Below are 20494 nucleotides of genomic sequence, written 5' to 3' on the forward strand. Positions count from 1 at the left end.
TTTACAGAGGTTAACTTTTAGCCCAGGGACACTTACCTCTTCCCTAGAAGTGACTTGGAGCAAGAGCCTAATGTATTCATTCTGAATTTCCTGCTAGACTAGAGGAGCTCATCTGTTTCTCAACCCTTGGAGGAACCTAGTGAAATCAGCCTCCTGTGCAAGACATTAACCTCTCTGTAGTTGTGTATGTGTCTGCATATGTAACCTGCATTCTCCTACGTGTTTCTGACGTATGTTCCCACTTTTTACAGGTCCGACTATTGACTGTCCGAATTCTAAACCATTTTGAGAATCCACCTTCTACAGTGATTGAGGTAGGGCTGAAACTTCTCACTTAACATTTCAAATCAGTCTGGTTTTGATGACTGTGAACTGGTTCCTGCTTTGCAGAAACAAAGCATTTTTCTACCAAAGGCTGTCCTCTGATTTTGTGCTTTCACGTTCCAGTGTTATGTGTTTTTTTACCCACTGCTCCCTAATGTTTTCACTTATGTGAGTTCTGATACCTAAGTGGTGGTGGTAAGCAGAGCAAGCCCCTTGACTTTGTTCTCTGGTTAAAAAAGGCTCAGACTGTAGTTTGTTGAAATAGCTTTCAATGAGAAAGGATACTCTAACAAAATGTTTGTAACTTATTTGTTCAGAGTGAGGGCACAGGAGAGCTCCAGTCAGTATTTGCCATATTGCTCCAAGCAGAGCTCGTGCCAGCAACAGTGAATGATTACAGAGAGAAACTTCTGCATTTGAGGAAACTAAGATGTGATATAGTGCAGTCTACAATACCAAGTGGACCTTTGCAGGAGGTGAGTCCTTGTCAACAGGAAGCTGTCACATTCCCATATTCCAAGAGATTGTTCTTATTCCATCATATCGATTGTAGAGTTTTTAATAAGAGTTCATCTCCCGTTACCCGTGGAACTAATGTGTTTGCTTCAATATTTAGTAAAACAATGGTGGTATCTAGATAAATGTCCCACAGCGAGTTTAATCAGTTTTTGATATCATGCAAAGAAGGCAAGTGATTCCAGGGAGAAGTGAATTGTGAGCAAATCTAAAATTCTGACTTTGCCATTCCCTCAACATGGTTCAACATTGGTACATTGGAGAGCTTAGCTTCTGGATCTTTCTAGAGGAAGAAAATCTTGTCTAACTGGGTCTGTTGCATCTCCTCCATGGCTGAGCTGATCCTCAATGGGGATGTCACTTGCTAGATGCTGGAAGGGTCACAGTTCTACTGCCTAGATGTTCATGGATTTGGTGGGAAGTTTTGATTTTTTTTTTTTTTATTATTTATTATTTTTATGTCTGTTACAGTACCTTTGTCTTCTTTTTTTTTTTACCTTGACTTGTAAGCTCTTGTGAGGAAGGGTTGTAGGTCAGTTCAACTGTACGTCAGATTGCTGTGCAGAACTGGTTTTTGCACATTCATGCTATGTATATACAGGGGATAGATCTCAATGCAGCATAGAGTTAACGGAGTCTACAAATTTCCTTATGAAACGGTGAGACAAAAAATGATGGTGTGTGTGACTTCGCTTCATTATGGGTAGTACTTCTGAGAATTTCTCTGATCAAAGTTTCCTCTGAGAAGAAAGGTTAGAGGTGGTTGGTTGGTCTTTAACTGTTGTTTTTAACATCTCAACTTTTTAACATCTCAACAAGGTGGTTTCGTATGCCATTCTAGGTGCCTCTTCGGTATTTACTGGGAATGCTTTATATTAACTTCAGCCCTCTCTGGGATCCTGTAATTGAACTCATAAGGTGAGTATGTGCAGTTGGGTATTGCAATCTGTGGCTGTCTCACAGAATGATTCCTTCCATTGAAGGCTGAGGGGAGGCCTCATGGCGGCCTGCAGCTCCCTCACAAGGGGAGCGGAGGGGCAGGCGCTGAGCTCTGCTCTCTGGGGACAGCGACAGGACCCGAGAGGACGGCATGGAGCTGGGACAGGGGAGGGTCAGGCTGGGGGTTAGGGAAAGCGTCTGCACGCAGAGGGGGTCAGGCACTGGGACAGGCTCCCCAGGGAAAAGGCCAAGGCACCAAACCTGACAGAGTTCTTTCAGACAACACTCTAAGACATAAAGTTTGATTTTTGGGTGGTCCTATGTGTAGCCAGGAGGTGGGCTCAGTGAACCTTGTGGGTCCTTTCCAACTCAGGATATTCTTTGATGATTTGTGAAGAAAAGCTGAGGTAAAAATGTCTGATTTGGAGAGATCTATGCTTGAGAGTCTTCATCTGAAATCTTTCCAAATGGATTTTCTCTCTCAAATGAATTACAGCCCACAAAGACTTTTAGGTTTTAACTTAATTTCTGATTTATCTCACTATTAAAGGGAACTTGCAACAAATATAGTTAAACAGAATTGGAATTTGAGTCCAAGGTAGCAGTATTTGATTAGTGTTTCACAAATGCTCAAGTGCATTTCAGTTTCCCCATCTCTGACTTCTCTGTCCTTACTGAAAAACCTCTAAACCTTAATAACATTGAGTAGGGAAGACTTACCATGGTGACAACTGAGCTGAATACTGAAGTCAGCGTCTCTGCTTTTAGCATGACTTTATCTCCTTGTGTTTTTTTTCTTTGGTGTATGATTAGAAAGGATGGGATTTTCACCATCAAATTATTGAATTAATAAGAATAAATAAATAAATTGGCTCTTCAAAAGATATGTCCATGCTAATTCTTCCTTTGGTTTTATATGATATTACGGTACAGAAGTCAGTGGAAAGCTCAAGAACAGTTTTACTCAACTTGAGTTCGTTTGAAGTTATGGGATACAACCAGATTATTTTAATAACAACTGACATTTGGGATCTATGAATGAAGGCAAGGAAGTGCTACAGCTGTATCCTGTGTCCTGTCTTTGGACACCCACAATAAAGCAGTAATCAAAGCCTCTGATTTTATTAGTTATTAACTTCCCTTGACATATGGCTTTTTTTTTCTTTTAATTTAATGCTCTAATATTTTGTTAGTTCTCATGCGAAGGAAATGGAGAATAAACAGTTCTGGAAGGTCTTTTATGAACATTTGGAGAGGGCTGCTGTCTATGCTGGTAAGTCATAGCTCCTGCATGGTGTTTTGACAGTAACCAAGCTAATTGTGAATGACATGTGATTATGTTTTTTTATGTGCCCCAAATTTATGTGTGATGGAAGAATTCCGAACTAGAGCTGTTGAACTGCCAGTGTCATGTCCAGGACAGGAATGGAGAGGCTTGAGAGAGAACTGTGTCTCCTTTTGTCCTAAACACCAAGAAGCAGACAGAAATGGCCCCTGTATTACAGGAGGGAGTGGAAAGCCATGCATCAGCATCACATCTACTTACAGCTGGCTTTTCCCAGACTAACAAGGAACAATAAAGAAATCTTTATAATAAGAAAGACCATTGTTCTGCTCCGTAGATTCAGTAGAATTCCTGCAAACGCTGTGTTTTTCTTGGGTGTACTCTGTTTACATTTGAGATTTATCCATGAGCATATGGAATCTGTGTCACAATCTCACAACAAAGATGTGAGTATGTGGCCATTTGTTGACTCCTCTGTTATTCAAGAGAACTGAGCTCAATTAAGTCTGTAAGACATCCTAGATTACTTTCTGAACAATACGAGTCTTTCAGGTCAGCGTTAAGTACAGTTGTCTGAACAGGTACTTGCCATCAGGAGTACTACTTTCATGATGGGGAGCTGATCTCTTGCTGCTTACTGATGGTTATGAAGTAGCCTAAAGATACTTAGTTCCTATCATCGGTTCTATAGAAATGGAGCTGCAAAATGAACTAGATGAACAGGAGGAAAGCATTGCTGAAACGGAAAGCGAGAAGATGCCAGAAGGAGGGGTGGGCACTGTTTTTCTGGAGCAGCTGAGGACTAGAACAGACTGCAGTGAGCGGTTGGACCACACAAACTTCCGTTTTCTACTGTGGAAAGCACTGGACAAGTTTCCAGACAGGGTAGAGCCTCGGTCAAGGGAGCTCTCCCCGCTTCTGTTGAGATTCATTAGGTAAGTTAGTTTTATTTTTAATTTGAGAGGACAGATTGCTTTCAATTGTTTCTGGTGTTGTTGAGCTTAGTCAATGGCTAGCTCTTCACAGACTTAATTTCTTAAATACGTAACTAATATGCTGTCTGTTTCCCACTACGATAACTTTTTAATTGAAATGTGAATTCTGTTAGAGATGTCCCAAGAGAGGCAGGCTGAAATTAAACTGGCAGCATGTTTCTGCTGCACAGTCTCTCGTTTATCACCTTGCCAGTGTCACAGCCTCATCACTGCATTAGGGGGGTGGTTTCAGTGGAAGTAAAGTTTCTGCTTTCTAAAATGAAAACACATTTTAATTTGGAATCACAAATAAGGGTAGGGAAAATACCATGTTTGTTAGGGAGTGATCCAGTTCCTCCTGGAAACAGTAAAGATTGTTTAAACAAGTTAACAATGTATTTATTTCTTTGTGCTTTCTACAGAGTTGATATTTTTGTAGTTGATACATTTCTACATCGTTGATCTACATCAAGTTGATGCATTGATACATGTAGTTGATACATTTCTACATACAATGATGATTTTCTCTAGTTCTATGGATTTTCCTATGTAATAGCTGAAGGCTGTCCAGTTGCATTGTGAGCTCTATATTGCCTGTCAGAGCAGTTACTCTGCCAAATAGTTGATTCTGAGTTGTTCAATTTCCTGCCCCTGGAGGGAGAGCAGAGGTGTGCTTGCATGCAAGCACATATCAAATAGTATGATGCATGTGGGGTGATCTCATGGCCAAGAAGGGTTTCTGACAGTCCTTTCCTGTAATTAAAAAAAAATAAAATTGCCCGCCTTCCTGGAAAAAATGAACTGCACTATGGTAGGGCATGCACCCTCTGCCCTCCACAATGTCTCTTTACAGATCTCTCATAATTCAAAAAATAATTCTCAAAAAAAAAATTGCTACTTTTTTTCCCTTTCTACCAGGTAACTCCAGTCTCCTTTAGGGTATATGGTTACAGCCTTACATCTCTGCAATTTATAGGCAAAGTAGCTTGTACTTAATAAAATGCACTCCTTTGTGAATTTTTAGCCATATAGTGTCCCAAGAAAAAGCACCGTCGTTAATAATGAGAATATGAGAACACTAGATCATTCAGTTTCTGAAACCCTTAAACATGTTTTTTAATTCCTTCCCTTCCCTTTCTTTTTTTTTTTTTTTTTTTTTTTTTAACACAGAAATGAGTACTATCCAGCAGATTCATTAGTGGCTCCAACTCAGGATCTTAGAAAGAAAACCAGTGGTACAGTAGCAGCCAAAGAGTTATCTAATGAAGAAGTAAACGATGTTACTATGGAGGAAGAGGAGGAAGAAAAGGAAGAAGGAGAACCAATTACTGTAGGGCTTCCAAAAAAGAAAACAAGAAGAGCTGCTGCTAAGTAAGTATTTTTAGTTATCCGTTGCTACTGCTTTTGTGGAAAGGCAGACTGAGTTTCTCCTGTAAAGATAAAAGCTATGTTTACATATATATTCCTTTTTCTTCCTTCACTTGTATTTTGTATTTTTTTACAGTGGGTTTTAAGCATTTTAGAGTAACAAACTCTGCTTGCACAGTACCAGACATCCAAAGGCCTGGCCTAGGATTTATCGTTTTATCATTACCTGCCATCTGACAATCTTGGCTTGTGTTACTTAAGTAAAACTTATGTTGTATTCTGAAGACGTTTTGAAGTACCTGCACTATCCTTGCTTCTCTGTATCTGTTGGTCTTTTAAACCATGTGCATTGTCAAACGTTCAAAAATCAGTTAGGTAGTTTGCAACTGGGATTCTGCCATTACCTACCAGTTAAAAATTTTGATCCTGGTCATCATCTTGTGGACACAGATTTATGTGCCTTGATACTTTTATTTTTTGATGTTTTAAACTGAAGCTACGTGGCATTATAATGTTACTGTTTTACAGTACTGAACACACAGAATTTGGGTCTGTACAAATTCTCCATGATTTCTTTAATGAGAGCCTCTTTGCCCTGATGACCTCTGCTAAATGTCATTACAATTACTTAACACAACTTTGTGTTTTGCCTTTATTTTAATTTTTTTAATTTTTAATTTTTTTTTTTTTTTTTTTTTGCAAAAAAATGAAATGGTGCTTGAAATGACAGATAACTGAAATGTCATCTTACATTTTGGGACTATCATGAGTATTTGAGATATAACCTGTATTGTCATTTAATCCCAGGCTTCTTATAGGTGTTTCTTTTTGTTCTTAGATTCTGCTTTTTATCTGTAAAATGAGCAGCAATTAAAATACAGTGACGGTCCAAGTTTTTTTTTTTTAATCTTCCATCTCAGAATGTCCATGTGCTTAAGTAGAAACATTAGTTGCTGGTAGCAGTAACAAACCCGTAAAAGGAGACTGGAGACTTGTTAATGAGTCAACTGGAGACTTGTTAATGAGTTCTGGAGTGACCTCTCTTCATCCTGGCGGTGAGCAGTTTGTGCTGCTCGCTCTGTGCTGCAGGAGGAGAGCTCTGGTGGGGGCTGTGCCCCGGGGCCCTTGCTGAGGGTGGTTTGCTGGAGCCCACCAGGTCTAGCTGAGGCAATAGGAGGACCCACGCCTGCCCCATGCTTGGTGTGGGGCTGCCGGCAGGTGTCGTTCTCGCCCTTTGGCTCAACCCAGACATGGACCAGCTGAATTGCTGGAGAGTTGAGTGTAAGCCACCATGGGCAGCTGCTGAATGAGGATCACCTCTGCCAGCCTCACCATGCACGTGGTAGATGAGATCTTCTGCCTTCCTTATCCTGGTCACCTCTCTTCCCGACTACAAAGTGGAAATGGGGCAGATTTGGGGTGATACGGCCTCGTTTTGGAACTGACTCCCAACTGTGCCTGGATCCTGGAGCCCAGGCACCGTCTGTGCTTAAACGCAGCCCTTTGCGTTGGTAGGAGAAAGATGGGCAGCAGCTAAGGAAAAGTAAATAAAGAGGTAAATTCAACTGTTTGGTGTTCCAGGCTGAGCTGGGAGAAAGAAGAAATCCACATCCTCACTGTTTGTATTCCCTTTTCACCAAAGACTGAGCCCAGCTGGTGTTATTGAGGAAATGGACTTCTCTGTACAGTGAAGTGACACCTGGGAGAAACAGCTTAGGGGAGATAACAGGATCAAGCCTGCTGTGGCTCTGAAATGGAGACCTGTAGACTTGGGATCCTGTTGGTTTTTTCCTTTTTTAATAATTTTATTAAATGTTTCCCATATGTTTGTGATAATGTGGGATTGTTTCTTTTAGACATTAGTCTAAAAATAATTTATTTTAGGCATTAAAAATAATATAAATAATAATATAATTGTTTTATTTTGTTTTACAGGCAACTAATAGCTCACTTACAAGTTTTCTCCAAATTCTCAAATCCTCGTGCATTGTATCTGGAGCCGAAGTTAAATGCATTATATACCCAGGTGATGCTATTTTATGGCATTTAGAATTATTGTTAATAAATTCACCCTTTCTTGTCTGCAGTGCCTGTGACTGCAGAAGTGTATCATTTTCTGAAGCCATGGCTGGTAGCTGGAAAAGAAGCTGTGCTTGAGAGGGCTTCCTAGCAGTCTTTAGTTGAAGCAAGCCCCCTTAGGTATGTCAAGCAGGCTGTTGCTGGCTTAGTTTGCCAGGACTGGCTCACGTGAACAGATCTGGCAACAGGAAAGATAGCAGGCTTTGGCAGTGTGGAGTAGTGGCTGTAAGGAGAGTCTATTCCACTTGCACAGCATCATCTGGAAGAGGAATTTGGACCCAAAGCCTGATGAAGCGCCAAAGAGATTTGTTCTTCACATACAGTGTTGTATCTGTAGAGAGCATGGCCAGTGTGAACAGTGGATCATTTTGCATCAGCTGTTCTTCCAAAATTGTTACAGTCCTACAGCTTTCAGCATTCCCCATTGTTACTTGAGATGCAAAATGTGGAAAATTCAGGATCCTCATCCTGTCTGGCATTTGGAGAAGGGAAGTGCAGCCATGGCTGTCATTATGGAAAAACGTACTTCTGCAAAAAGGGAGAGGAAATATAAATCTCTCTTGAGTGTCTCTCTTTATTTTGTTTGTTTAGTTTTAGTGGGTGATGTTGCAAGTCCTTAGCCTGGCATAGGCGTGTGCACTGGCTGTGCGCAGTGTATATACTCACTATCAGTATCAACAAAATTGAAACTAAAGATAAACAGATATTAAGTGAATAAGAAGCAAACAAGGATTAAAGAGCAGAGGAGCAGAGCCTAGATAATGTCTGTCTCTTCTAACTTTGAATAAGGAAAGCAGGAAAACAAATCTAAGAAAGGGGATGGGGAAAAAACAGTCTATAAAAAATAACATTAAAAAATAATGATTTTTTTCTTGAAAAATGTTCTGTTTGATAAGATTCCCTTTTGAAAGATTTCTCTGAATAAATTGTCAAAAATTATGGTTCTTAAGAGCATTTCTAAGTCTTAGATCCCTAAAGAGTGCTTTTTATTTATTTTATTGTATTTTGTTGGTTCTGGATTTGTTCAGGTGATTGGGGTTTGCTCTGGCTGTTCCCTGTTTGTTTTCTCTGAGGTTATGGTTAGTGGGCTGTAGAACTGTGTTAAGTAGTATGAACTTGCTAGTTCTCTGGATTTCATCAGGTGCTTGGTGTGGAAGTTGGAAGGCCCATTAGCTCCTAAACCTGAGAATCCCTGGTGACCATCCACTTCATTTCAGTCAAGCTCAAAGTTTTGTGTAGGAACAGTTGGTCCACGTGTTTGCTTGCCTGTAGACTTAGGAAAACACTGAGCAGATGTGTACAGGTCAAAGCAGCATGTGAAAAACAGCCCGATATTAAATAAATAAAAGAGAGATTACTTAATCACTTACTGTTTTTCAGTTCTGTGACAGCATATTTATTATCACTGGTGTGTCCATCTGGCTTAGGGACGTCATGGCAAAGTGGCCTTTGATGATTCTAGCCTGTGCTGTTTGGTAGGAGACTGAAGTGCTGATAAGGGTGCAGCATGGGGAAGTGACCTGTATTTCTTAGTGCCTAGGCTATGAGGATTCGTCTTGTAGAGGGTTAATCTCAGTGAGACTTTGCATATCAGGTCCAGTGAGTGTTTTATGTTTGTCAGAGGAAAGAAAGGCAGGTGTCTTGGGGTGGTTTGAGTAGCCAGCTTTTTTATTGTCTTAGCAGATGTACAGCTGAGGTTGAAAACTGAAGCTGATGGTGGTCCAAAAGATGATTATGGAAAAAAAAGAAAAAAAAAATTATAACTATCCTCCTGAAGGGGGGCAGGGGGGGAAAGGGTAGTGCAGGGGAAAGTATATATGAACTACCAGCAGCTATGTCTGCTTCTTATGAGTGACAGTTACATATTCGCATTGTGGCTTTATAATCACAACACACATTCTGTTTCCATTTTGGTAAGGTAGCCCAAAACCTGCTTGAGCTTGGAAGCTTTGTGTATTTTCACTATTTTTGTTAAGCACTTGTCTTCTACATAGAGCCTCATTTTGTTTCTTCTGTCAACTGCAGTTACTGTGCCATCAAGACCAAAACGTGCAAAGAATAGCTCTGGACTGTATCATGACATACAAGCATCCTCATCTACTGCCATACAGGTAAAAGCCTTGATATTAATTTAGTACCAGTGAATGAGCTTGCTGTCAAAGCAAAATTTTACTTGGAATCAGCTGCCTCAGAGAGAGAGACAGCCTTGACTGTTTGAAGAAACAGGTATAAATTGTAATTTTAACTAGCTATGTATTTCCTACCTAAAACAGGAAAAATGGCCAAGATGTGGGTTAGTGTCCCTGTTGTTGTTTTTTTTTTTAGTGGAAAAGGGCAACACTTTCATTCTGTCACCCAATAGTTTGTTGCATCATTTTCAAAGAGGTCTTTTGTCATGGTGATTTACAACCACCCAGTGAAAATAGCAGCATAAAACTGTTGTTCGTATATCTCTTCAGAATGTGTCCAGGAGGTACTTGCCTAGATAATTAGCTTAAACTTGCTGACTTTTAAGTATTTTTTGACAAAAGGGTGGGAACATGGTACTTTAATAATTTATCTACAGCATAGATAGGAAAGTTGGTAGATAGTTGTGTGTGTGTGTGTGTGTGTGTGTCTATTTTCACAGCCCCCACCTGCCCACAAACAATATTTATTACTCCCAGGGAGAACTTGGAAAGACTACTGGAGGACAAGAGCTTTAAAGAAGAAATAGTCCATTTCAGTATTTCTGAGGAGAACGCAGTAGTAAAAATGGAGCATCGACCATATCTCATCCCTGTTCTTATGAGGTTTGTTGTGAAGTTCTGGGATAAAGGTTTCATATCAAAGTACTGTGAGCAGAGATGTAATGCCACTGCTTCTCATTTTAAACAGTTGAGATAAACCTAAGGTTAATGGTATAGTTTGACTTCTTAGTTTGTGTTGGTTGTATGGCTTTATTTTCTTTAAAAACAGCATTTTGGTAAATACTGTTTCTTCTAAGGCTTAGAGAGAACTGTGAGACATTTCAATTCACTGAATATTATCATTTATTCTTACTAAGATAGAGTAATGCAGATTGTGCAGATTCCTTCTTCAGCAGTAGCTGTCCACAACCTAGCAAAGCTTCTATAGGTGAAGCAGAAGCTGGTCTTTCACTGTGATGTTTCTGAGCACTGTATAATAATTCAGAGGAGATTTGGGAGGAGGAATTTCTGCTTGTTTTGTTCATGATAGTCAAAGTTTTTAAACCAAATAAAGTTTCTCCTGCAGAGTAAGAGGCTAGGAAACAGAGAGCTTGCTGAAAGCTAATACAACCTCTTTTTGTCTCTTGAAGAATTCTCTATGGCAGGATGAGAAACAAAACGGGCAGCAAAACGCAGGGCAAGTCTTCAGCAGGCACTCGCATGTCAATTGTTCTGCGATTTCTTGCTGGCTCCCTGCCAGAAGAGATACGGATGTTCTTGGATCTGCTCTTCGAAGCTGTGAAGCAATTCAGTAATGGTAGGTACAGGCAGGAGATTGTGAGCATATAGTACATTCTGACCTACAGGAGGATAAATACACTTAGTACTGTTACATGCTTCAGTTTGTCTCAAATGGTTTCATTGGAAGGATGAAAGTAAACTTTTGATAAGGACAGGGATTTCCCTGAGGTTTTACTTGTGAAGCACAGTTGCTATCTTTTACAGATCTCAGCTCAGAAAAACTGACTTGCCACAGCTGTGCACGTAAGCTGTAGCAGGCCAGGAATGAGCAATTACTGGTATTGTAGGCTAGCTCCTGGCTGTTTGGCAGCCTCCGTGCTGTCCTTCTCATGTAACGTGCTGCTGAGCACTAGACTGCAGTGATGTGATGGCAGTAAACAGAGGTTATAAAGTGCTCTGATACTAAGGCAGTGAGAGATGGATGGATATCTGGAGCTGTCTTTATTTAAATAGCTGAATCTGAGGAACTGTAATTTAGGGCCAGGTGACACCATTTTTTATTGTAAATTATTTGTTGTGTCTTTACGGTGCTTCTCTAAGTTGCTGTCCCTTTTTGTATCACAGGGCCTTGCCAGACTGCAGTGCTTCGAAGCATGTCAGAGCTGGATTTAGCTAAAGTCCTGCCTCTTGGACGTCAGCATAGCCTCTTCAATGGTCTCGAAGTTGTATTGAAAAACATGGGACATCTGATCAGTCAGTACCTACCTGAAATTCTACAGATCATGCTGTGCATGACAGCAGTGATATCCTGCATCCTCCAGCAAAGAGAGAAGGTATGGTATACAGTATATGCATGCGTATGTATATGCATTCAAACGTGTAAATGAAGTTCCTTTCCCTTAGCCCGCAGTTGCACACACACCTTTATTGATTCAGAAAGTTCAATGCTTGTATGCAGTGAAGCTTATCAGTTAAATGTCAGTCAAAATAGAGGCCAGTGATATTTGTCTGAAAGTGATAGAGGGCTCAGACAGTGCAGGCAAAGTTAACATCTTTAAGAACACGCTTTGGAGTGTGTTTTTGTTTGAGTTAGTGAAGAGATTTGGAGGTTGCTACCTGTGGAAGGAAGGATGGTTATGAGGAAAAGGTAAATGATTTGTTGTAAGGACACAAGAGAATCTTAAGGCCAAAGGTTGAAATGGCCTTAAAGATGTAGTTTCTTGGCTGCAAGGATAGACCATTGGAGCAGGGAGAGGAGAGATTTCAAGTTTCTTGCCTGGGGATTTTAGAGTAAAACTTGTAAAGTCAAGTTGCTTTGTTGTGTTGCCAGATCCCAGGAGAGCTCAGCATTGTGGATGATCACAGTGATTATCCACAGAGAATGTCTTCTATCATGGGGCGCAGGGAGAACGTGGCTGCCAGCCATGCTTTCAGCACAATGGAAGCACATCCAGCTCTGCATCAGGAGCAGTCATGCCAATCCACTGTCACAGTTTGGGTCTCAGCCAGGTACCTGCAGGGCTCTGGGAATGTTTCTTCCCTTGGTGTGCAGTGGCTGTGCGTGCAGTAAGAAACAGGTGAGGAAACTATTCTGTTAAAGATTGGCTGCAACTAAAGAAGAGACGTGTTGTTTCATTGCTGCCCTGTGCCCAGGAGAGCAGCACACAGACCGCTGAGCTCATTCCCACACCAGCAAGACCTTAACTGTGTTAGGAGGATACAGAGGCTTTGAGTTGCCTGCTAGCTCTTAAAACACTGTACAGCATCTTGTGGAGGCCATGCTATTGTAGGGGACTCTGTTGCCAGTTGTTTGGAAGCTACAACATTGAGCCAGGCTTTTATGCCTTTCTAAAACTCGTGTCTTTGCCAGGCTTCAATGCAAATAGGACAAGGAATGCTCAGGTCTGGTCCTGCACAGAGCCTGATCATATAGTAGGTGAGAAACAAGCAAACTGCACAGTCATCATCATCACTGCAGTGTTGAAAGGAATTATGAGAGGATAGACTGAACAAGGGATATTAGGTAATGAATGTTTTGTCACCATGCACTTGTGTTCTTGCCAGGACCTGTCTGTGAGCATCCAAGGTTAGAGCTTGTCTCATAAACAATCCAGCAAACAAAGCAAGCTCTTGCAGTCAGGTAGCATCCAAGGTCCCATAGCTGCCTGCAAGTTGCACGAAACCTTAAATGGTCTTCAGTGTGAAGGGAATGGTAATTCTGTAGGACTGCAGCATGCCACTTAAGCAATGGATTGCATGTGCCTACATGTTTTAAAATGGGAAAAGAATTTTAAGAACTGCTTCATTCATTGCTGGGATACACACAGTTTGGCTGGGTTACTACAGTAAACCTGTCACCATTTTGTAACTTGAGCTGTGACAGTTTATCATTTGCCTGAACTTAATTTAGCACTTCATTAGTCCATAAGATGTTAAAAGCTCAAGGAAAAGTGTAAGAAATCTGTTTGTCTTGGCTAATGATTAGATGACATTCTTGGGGTTTGAGAGTAATTTATTGCAGGCTGATAATGCCTGGAGAGTTAAACATCTACTTGGACAGTTTTAAGCGAAGTTATTCATTTCACATTTCCTACCTGTGTTCAGTAATGAGTTTCTTTGTCCTCTCAAAGTCTTCGTCTCAGAGGACTGCTCTTCTGGCAGTTGAACTGTGGGAGACTCCAAATTGCTTTGCTTGGTCACCATTAGCAATAGCAGCCTGGTTTGTGCTTCCTGCGTAGAAGTAGGTGCAGGTTCCTGCACCTGTGTCTGTAGGTGTTTGGCCCTTCAGAGCAGCTCATTGGCTGTTTGGGAGCTGTTTCCACGCCATTACATTACTATACTTCAGCACAGCATGGGAGGTCCCAGGCAAGAGCATCTTTGGTTCCTTATGCACCATCTCCTCTTTGTTTTTTCATGTGTGATTTTGGGTGCAGAGGTGGTGTAGCAGTGTATTGCATGGTAGAAGGTGGTGTCTTCAGAAACCCATATTCACATCAAATACAAAAATCCTGATGTCTTTCAGTGAGGCTTTGACACCAGAGCTGCTTTGCAAAATAAGAGGGATGTTTGTTAATTATGTGTGGTGGATACATAATGGAGACCCTGAGGATCTCATGACGTAGCTCCAGTCTCAGACAGTGGCTTTTATTTGCTCTGAAATGGGTCTGTTGTTTCTGAGACAGGAGTCTTGAGTTGTCTCGTGTTCGTGCTGTAAGCTGCATTGCACAGCATGGAAGTAATTTAGGTCACTCAAGTCATAGTAGACTCTCCTCCCCAAGGAGAAGAGAACGCAGCAGTGCATGAATAACTTCATAATTAGCTGTATGGCTGATTTCCTAATTTAAACATTTTCCCCAAGGAAGTGTAGGAATGTGGGTGCTACATGGAACATGAAGCATCCTCCTGTAACCAAATGCTGTAGTCTGTCCTGCTCTGTTGGAGTGTTTCATATTCTTACCTTCTCTCTTCCTCTTCCTTCTCTCTGTCTGTTGAGTTCTTTTCTTCCTAGTAGATCTCAGTGTGAGAAGTACAACTTCTCTTTTGAGAGCTGATTTAGGTCCTTAACTGTGCAAGTGGAATTACTTAAATGTCAGGGCTGGAAATGCAGCTGGTTTATATCTTTCTGAAGTGTGTCCAAAAAATGTGCAGATGTTAATTCAAAGTAATCAACGTGGATTTTTGTTAGCTGAAGGAGTTCTCTGTAACTGACTCATTGCAGGAGCAAGCGCTTTTTAGAGCAATACATGTCACCTGTGAGTGCACAAGTGTACTGTTACTGTGCAAAAATTACAGGAGAAACCAGAAGAATATTTTGATTGTTCAAATAAAGGTTATATCTGTGGCCAATGAATTGCTGTATCTAATTTCAGAGCAAGTGGTTAGTGGTTGTTCTGCAAAGGTCTTACTGTTCCGTTTGTTTTCACAGGTCCAACCTCGGTTGATTAATCCTCTGAAGAATTTGAGACGTCTTGGACTCAAGCTTGTGGTTGATTTTTTTTCTGATTATGAGACCTACAGCTTTAGTGTGGAGGAGATTGATGCAGTTTTCCATGCAGTGGTATGGCCTCAGGTAACGTGTTTCTTCTTCTTCCAATCCATTGTATGTAACCTGTACCATTCAGAGAACTCCAGCTCTCATTTGCTGGTATTCTGATGTGTGTGTGGAAAGCCAGCTTTGTGGCTCACGTCTGATTAGTCTTGGAATAGTAAAGTCAGGCTAAAGTACAAATAAATTCATCTGGATAAAATGGATGGATCTGTTCTTTAACCAAAGAAGCAAACTTCTTCCCTGGATGCTTCACAGAAGCAAAATAGTACTTCTAGGTCACTGCTAGGTACACTTTGCTGCTTTTCTATCTGAAAGTTATTGCAGATAACATGAAATACCTACAGTCTACCTACATGAAAGTAGGTAGCCTTTGCTGCTGCTGGAAAGGAAAGACCACAGCATGGTCCGTCAGTGGGTTGTGCATTCTGCCTGCATGCCAGGAGTCCCATACGAGCACAGTGACAGAGCACAGGACTGTGGCCTTCACCAGAGAAATTCAGATCACGTCTTGGTTGGGAAAATGCACTATTGGGAGAGGGAGAAATAATGGACTGTATTGGTAATGAAATTGTGCTGGTCGTGTCAGGCAGTGCATATAGCTCTGTGTTCACTGCGCAGAGCAACAGGGGCTTGTATGCTCCTGGTTTGTTCTTGGAGTCCTTTATTACTGTCTACTATCCCAGTGTAACAAGGCCAGGGTGCCACACAGGTGATATACTTCTATCCCAGGGCAGTACAATCATGTGTTTCAGATTTTGAGTCAGTAAAGCACTTAGAGAATTAAGGGAGCATTGTGTTTGGAAGTGCTGAATAAATCTGAACAGGAGGTAGAATTGTTGTTAAATAGTTAGAATTCCTGTGTTCATGATAGATGTCAAAAAGACAGCACTGCTTCTGGAGTTTGGACTGCAGAATGATCCAGAAGCTCCCTCTAGAGGGAATTTCTGCCAGTGAACTCTATGAAGATTTGATTTTGGCAGAAGAATCGTCTGATTTGGGTGCTTTAAGGCTGTAGAACTGATGTGTATAGAAACTCGTAGGAAGGATGAGTTTTAAGCCAGCCATGCTGGAAGCTGGAGTTTGCTGCTGTTCATACCACAGGATTTTGCTGCAGAGGCTTTACCAACTTATGTTGCATTTGTGTCTGATTTTTATCTCTTCTAGGTTTGCAGGTTGGCTTCAGAGAGTCAGTATTCTCCAACTTTTCTGCTCAAACTCATTCACACCTGGAGTAAGAATCCCAGGTAAGTGTTCTCCTCACAAAGAAGCATGAGCACTTTCTTGAGTATACAAATTTATTGTAAAAAAAAACAATCAGAAAACAAACAAACGCCGCTCTTAACTAGTTATGAATAACTGTGATGTGTTTTGACACATCTTTTCCCACTGAGCTGCTACTCTTTAGATAGCAGTCCAGGTGCAGTTGTGAAACTTTGCAATTTATTCCAATTACACTATTTTTAGTGGGCTGCTTTTCTTATATATGAACAACCAGACAGATTTGTAGTCTAAAATCAGCTCAGAGATCAGGAAGAGGTGACTTAGAATATGTCTGTGTCTTGACCAATGACTTTTATGTCTTGGGAGGAGGGGTGTGTGTGGGGAGAGGAAGGAGCAGTTTTGCAAGATAATTTCATTTGTGGTTTTTGATTCCCTATTTCTTTCTGTTTTGTGAAAGAATGTGGGCAAGTTCAGCACAGAATCTGTGGTAGATTCTGCGACTGAAAATTTTAAGAGAGTTTTTTTTTGAAGCAGACACTGCGAGAAATTCCATCTCTGCAGTCTTGAGTGATTTTTACATTTTCCACTGATTTCCTGCTTTTCCTTTTCTGAAATATCCAGTATCTGTTTTAAGACCTGTCATTTGTAATGATGAAGAACTTGCACACAAACTTGTGTTAAAAAAATAAAAATGTATTGGATTATTGGGATAGGAACAGACTCTAACAGGAGACTTGAACAAACATCTCTGGAGAAATAAATAAGTTTAGTTGATGCTATCTTGAAGCACAAAAAGGGACTCGATGACCTCAAGCTGCATTCTTTCTATTCTTCATGATGCTGTGTTTCTGTGATGTTTATGGTTTTTCCCTGTTTGAAGTAAAAGACATTCATTATCTGTTTTATATGACTTTGACTCTTTGTACAAAATAATTGTAATGCTTGATACTTTAATTTTCAGCAAAACTTTTTTTTATAATCTTTCTCTCAGATATTTCCCATTGCTGGCCAAGCAGCATCCAGATCGTCCAGAGTGTGACATACTGTCAAATGTGTTTGCTGTGCTGTCAGCCAAGAATTTGTCTGAGGCAACATCCAATCTTGTGATGGACATAGCTGATAGCCTTCTCAACGGCCCCAATTTTGAACCCACGGAGCAGGTTTCCAGTTTAAATGTGACTGACTGTGTTGTCACGGACACTGGAGAAGTGATCGAAGGTATGCACGTATGAGAGTTGTAAGAGGCTTGTTGGATGCTTTGGAAGGAGGTGTTAGATCATGATGAGGTTGTCTTTGCCCTGAGAGAGAATACGGGGAAGGAGACCATGGAAAAACCACTGCACCAGTTTGTCTTGACATGCTCAAGAAGTGTGAAGTTCTGCTTGTCTGATGACAGGTGAGATTCACAGTTCAGCATCAGGGTCCAGAGCATGGAGAAAACTGCATCCATAAGGAGTCCAGCCATTTTAGGAGGCAGTTAGTGTTTTTGAGGAACCTCCTTGGTACTTTTTGATGAGCCTGCACCTTCTAGTGCTGTAACTGAAATCTGTGAGGAGAGCTTTTATTTTCTACGTGTCCTTTCTCTGGTCCTAGCTCAGACACATTAGACTTGTTCTCATCAGGTATCAGTGCATGTTCCCAGCAGCCCTGGACATTCATAATTCCCACCAATTTTTCTTCCACTGATGAAACGTCCTTTTTTATATTTCCTCAGTTGTTTGTGTAGGGCTGAATATACTTTATGTTGCACAGAGCTTGCTTTGCTGCTTGCAGCTCAGAGGTGTGAGAAAAATCTCAAATAATTTTTTTCACACAGGATCTTCCGTGAAGCTATTTTATTTGCGATTGCAATGGCAGGTGTCCTGTCAATCAGGAGTGCATTTTAGTAAACAAATCATAACCTTTTATTCCCTATTACCTGACGCGTGATCACCTCCCCTGTTTCCTCATTGGCTGAGTGCTATAGGTTCACAAGCTACTCAACGCTCCTCTATACCATATATGTACAATTTTTCTTTTTTTTCAACCCTTTAATTTCTCCTTTCTTATGTTTTGAGAACTTGTGATCTTTGTTTTAGTGGTCTCACACTGCTCATCCTGTTTTTCTCAAGCTTCTACCTTATTTTGGAACAGTGAGGCCTTCTACTGTCTACTTACCTACTTAGCATTTCTCCTTATTATGACTACACAACTACCTTGGAATACAGAAAACTAGTTTTCTACTGCAAAAACACAACTTTGTTTCTCACAATTCCCCTCTCTTCTTTTTTTTACTCCTATTGTTTTTGCACCTCTTCGCATACCGCACTCTTGAGTTTTTCCAACATTAAGGTGCAATATTCTTTGGGTGTCACAGGAGATGACAGATACACAATGCCATTATTATTACAATACTAACAAATTGTTGTTTGAGCTATTCAAGTAACTATTCAAGTAACCACAAAATGAGTTTCTCCCAAATTTTTGTAAGTCCTCAGGAAGTGTCATCTTGAGTTACTCCGTGTAGGATCTTGTGTTTTTTTTTTTCTCCCAAATATTTTTGAAATCAGTCAAATTCATCCCATTTGATCTACATATATACATCAACTAGTATTAATTACAGTGCACACTCCTCCTTATAAGGTTATTAATACTATTTGATTCTAGAGTACTATTTTTGCAAACTTATCAAACTTATTATCTAGTTCTTCAATGTATTTACAATAGCTTTTTCTAATTCACTCACCCCGAACCAAGGTAAAAACTACCTTGCAAAATTGTGAAATGCTAGAGAATTTTCCTAAAGGATTATCTGGAGTCATTATTATATTTTCATTATCAAATCGTTTCCCAACAAGTTAGCCCATCTAGGAACAGCCTAGGAAGGTTGGCACCCCACAGCAGAGCAGGGGGGAGAGTGACCGTGAAGGAGCAGTGGAAATGAAGCTCCACAGACTGACTGCAGTCCCTGTCTCCCCTCCTGGAGCAGCTGCCGCTGCCTCTGGTGTAATATTAGGGTTATATGGAGCATAACTTGATTCCTCCTCTGAAAACGGAACCTTATTGTTTACATATAAATTTCAAGCCTGAATTTCCATCAAACCCCTATTTCGGCCAAAATACTGAAGTTCCTTCTATTATATTTTTAGGCCAGACAATTACACAATATTTAACCATTTTTTTAATTTATCTTTTTAAATATTTTTCCCTAGTTTTTGGGTTGTTTTTCCAAATCCTTACCATTCTCTCCGAGGGGCTATCTTTAGGCACAATCCCGGCGTCTCCAACCCCACCCTGCTGACTCTTGGAGCCCTTAATCCCCAGCTCTTCCTGACATGCTGCTGTGGACTTCACCACCCACAGGGTACCACACACCTTCACTTAGGATTAGGACAGAGGTGGGGTGTACTGCCGAGCACCTTATTTCACTGTGCTCAGGGTACTGTACACCTAAGGGCCCAAACCCCTGAGGCTCTCTTTCACTCCTCCCCTCTCTCTTTCGCTTCATCCCTCTCCAGCCGAGGGCACTTCGTTTGTCCCCTCGCAGGACCACTGAGCCTCGCGGATCAGGACTTTGCATTCGCTCCGCACTAAAAGTGCATCTCATTCACACCAGAGTCTCCCCGAACCCAACCCAAGGCAAGATACGGGAAAGTTTCTCTTACCTCGGTCCGTGCACAGCTTCCCAATCTGGGTTATCAGCAGTAATCCCAGTGCCTGTTCCCGATCCAGGCTGGACTATATGTGGGCTGTGTCTGTGTATGTTTGTGCTGGCCTCCCTTCTCCCCAGAGCTTCGCAGAGCCTGTCTTTAAATTAACAGTCTCGGTCCTTTTGCCAGCTGTACCGAGACAACCCACCACCCCCGACTTTGTTTCTCACAGAGGTGAGCACTGCTAACTGTTGTACCCTTTACAGAGACCCTTACCCTAGGTTGCCGTTTGGTTCTGCCTCATGTTCCTGCCATACTTCAGTACTTCAGCAAAATGATGTTAAATGTGGAGAAAGTGAAAAAGAAGAAGTACAGAGCTCAAGTCAGCAAGGAGCTGAATATACTTTCCAAGTAAGTGATTTTTTAGAGCTCAAAACACTTGAAGGGTTGGAAAGAGGGAAGAAGAAAGAGGTTTTTTATATATGGCTGCAAATTAGAAACATTGTTTGAAACTTTAGGTTTACAGCATTTGAAAATACCTGCATCTGTCATTGACCTTGTAAGTTGCTGATGACTGAGTGGAACAGTTTTTAGAAATTGATTCTAGCTGTTCCTGTTGCTGGTACTCAAAACCAGTACCTCTTGATACAAGAAAAGGTACTTGGTATAGGAAAAGGTAAAGAGACTGCAGTCTGAATACT

General features: G+C 41.0%; 1 protein-coding gene across 1 annotated transcript in view; it reads left to right on the forward strand.

Annotated features, from left to right (window-relative positions):
* UTP20 (UTP20 small subunit processome component) overlaps positions 1 to 20494 on the forward strand; it is a 65977-nt gene that overhangs the window by 18988 nt on the left and 26495 nt on the right. The window contains exons 17-31 of the mRNA XM_084496590.1: positions 252 to 314; positions 642 to 800; positions 1682 to 1758; positions 2973 to 3052; positions 3756 to 3999; positions 5209 to 5409; positions 7342 to 7432; positions 9511 to 9596; positions 10152 to 10277; positions 10805 to 10971; positions 11520 to 11728; positions 14821 to 14964; positions 16108 to 16187; positions 17156 to 17382; positions 20060 to 20204. Of these exons, the coding sequence (XP_084352716.1) occupies positions 252 to 314; positions 642 to 800; positions 1682 to 1758; positions 2973 to 3052; positions 3756 to 3999; positions 5209 to 5409; positions 7342 to 7432; positions 9511 to 9596; positions 10152 to 10277; positions 10805 to 10971; positions 11520 to 11728; positions 14821 to 14964; positions 16108 to 16187; positions 17156 to 17382; positions 20060 to 20204 (2099 nt within the window). The remainder of the gene's footprint in view (positions 1 to 251; positions 315 to 641; positions 801 to 1681; positions 1759 to 2972; positions 3053 to 3755; positions 4000 to 5208; positions 5410 to 7341; positions 7433 to 9510; positions 9597 to 10151; positions 10278 to 10804; positions 10972 to 11519; positions 11729 to 14820; positions 14965 to 16107; positions 16188 to 17155; positions 17383 to 20059; positions 20205 to 20494) is intronic.

This window comes from Aythya ferina (assembly GCF_964211825.1).
Source record: "Aythya ferina genome assembly, chromosome: 1".
NCBI lineage: Eukaryota > Metazoa > Chordata > Aves > Anseriformes > Anatidae > Aythya > Aythya ferina.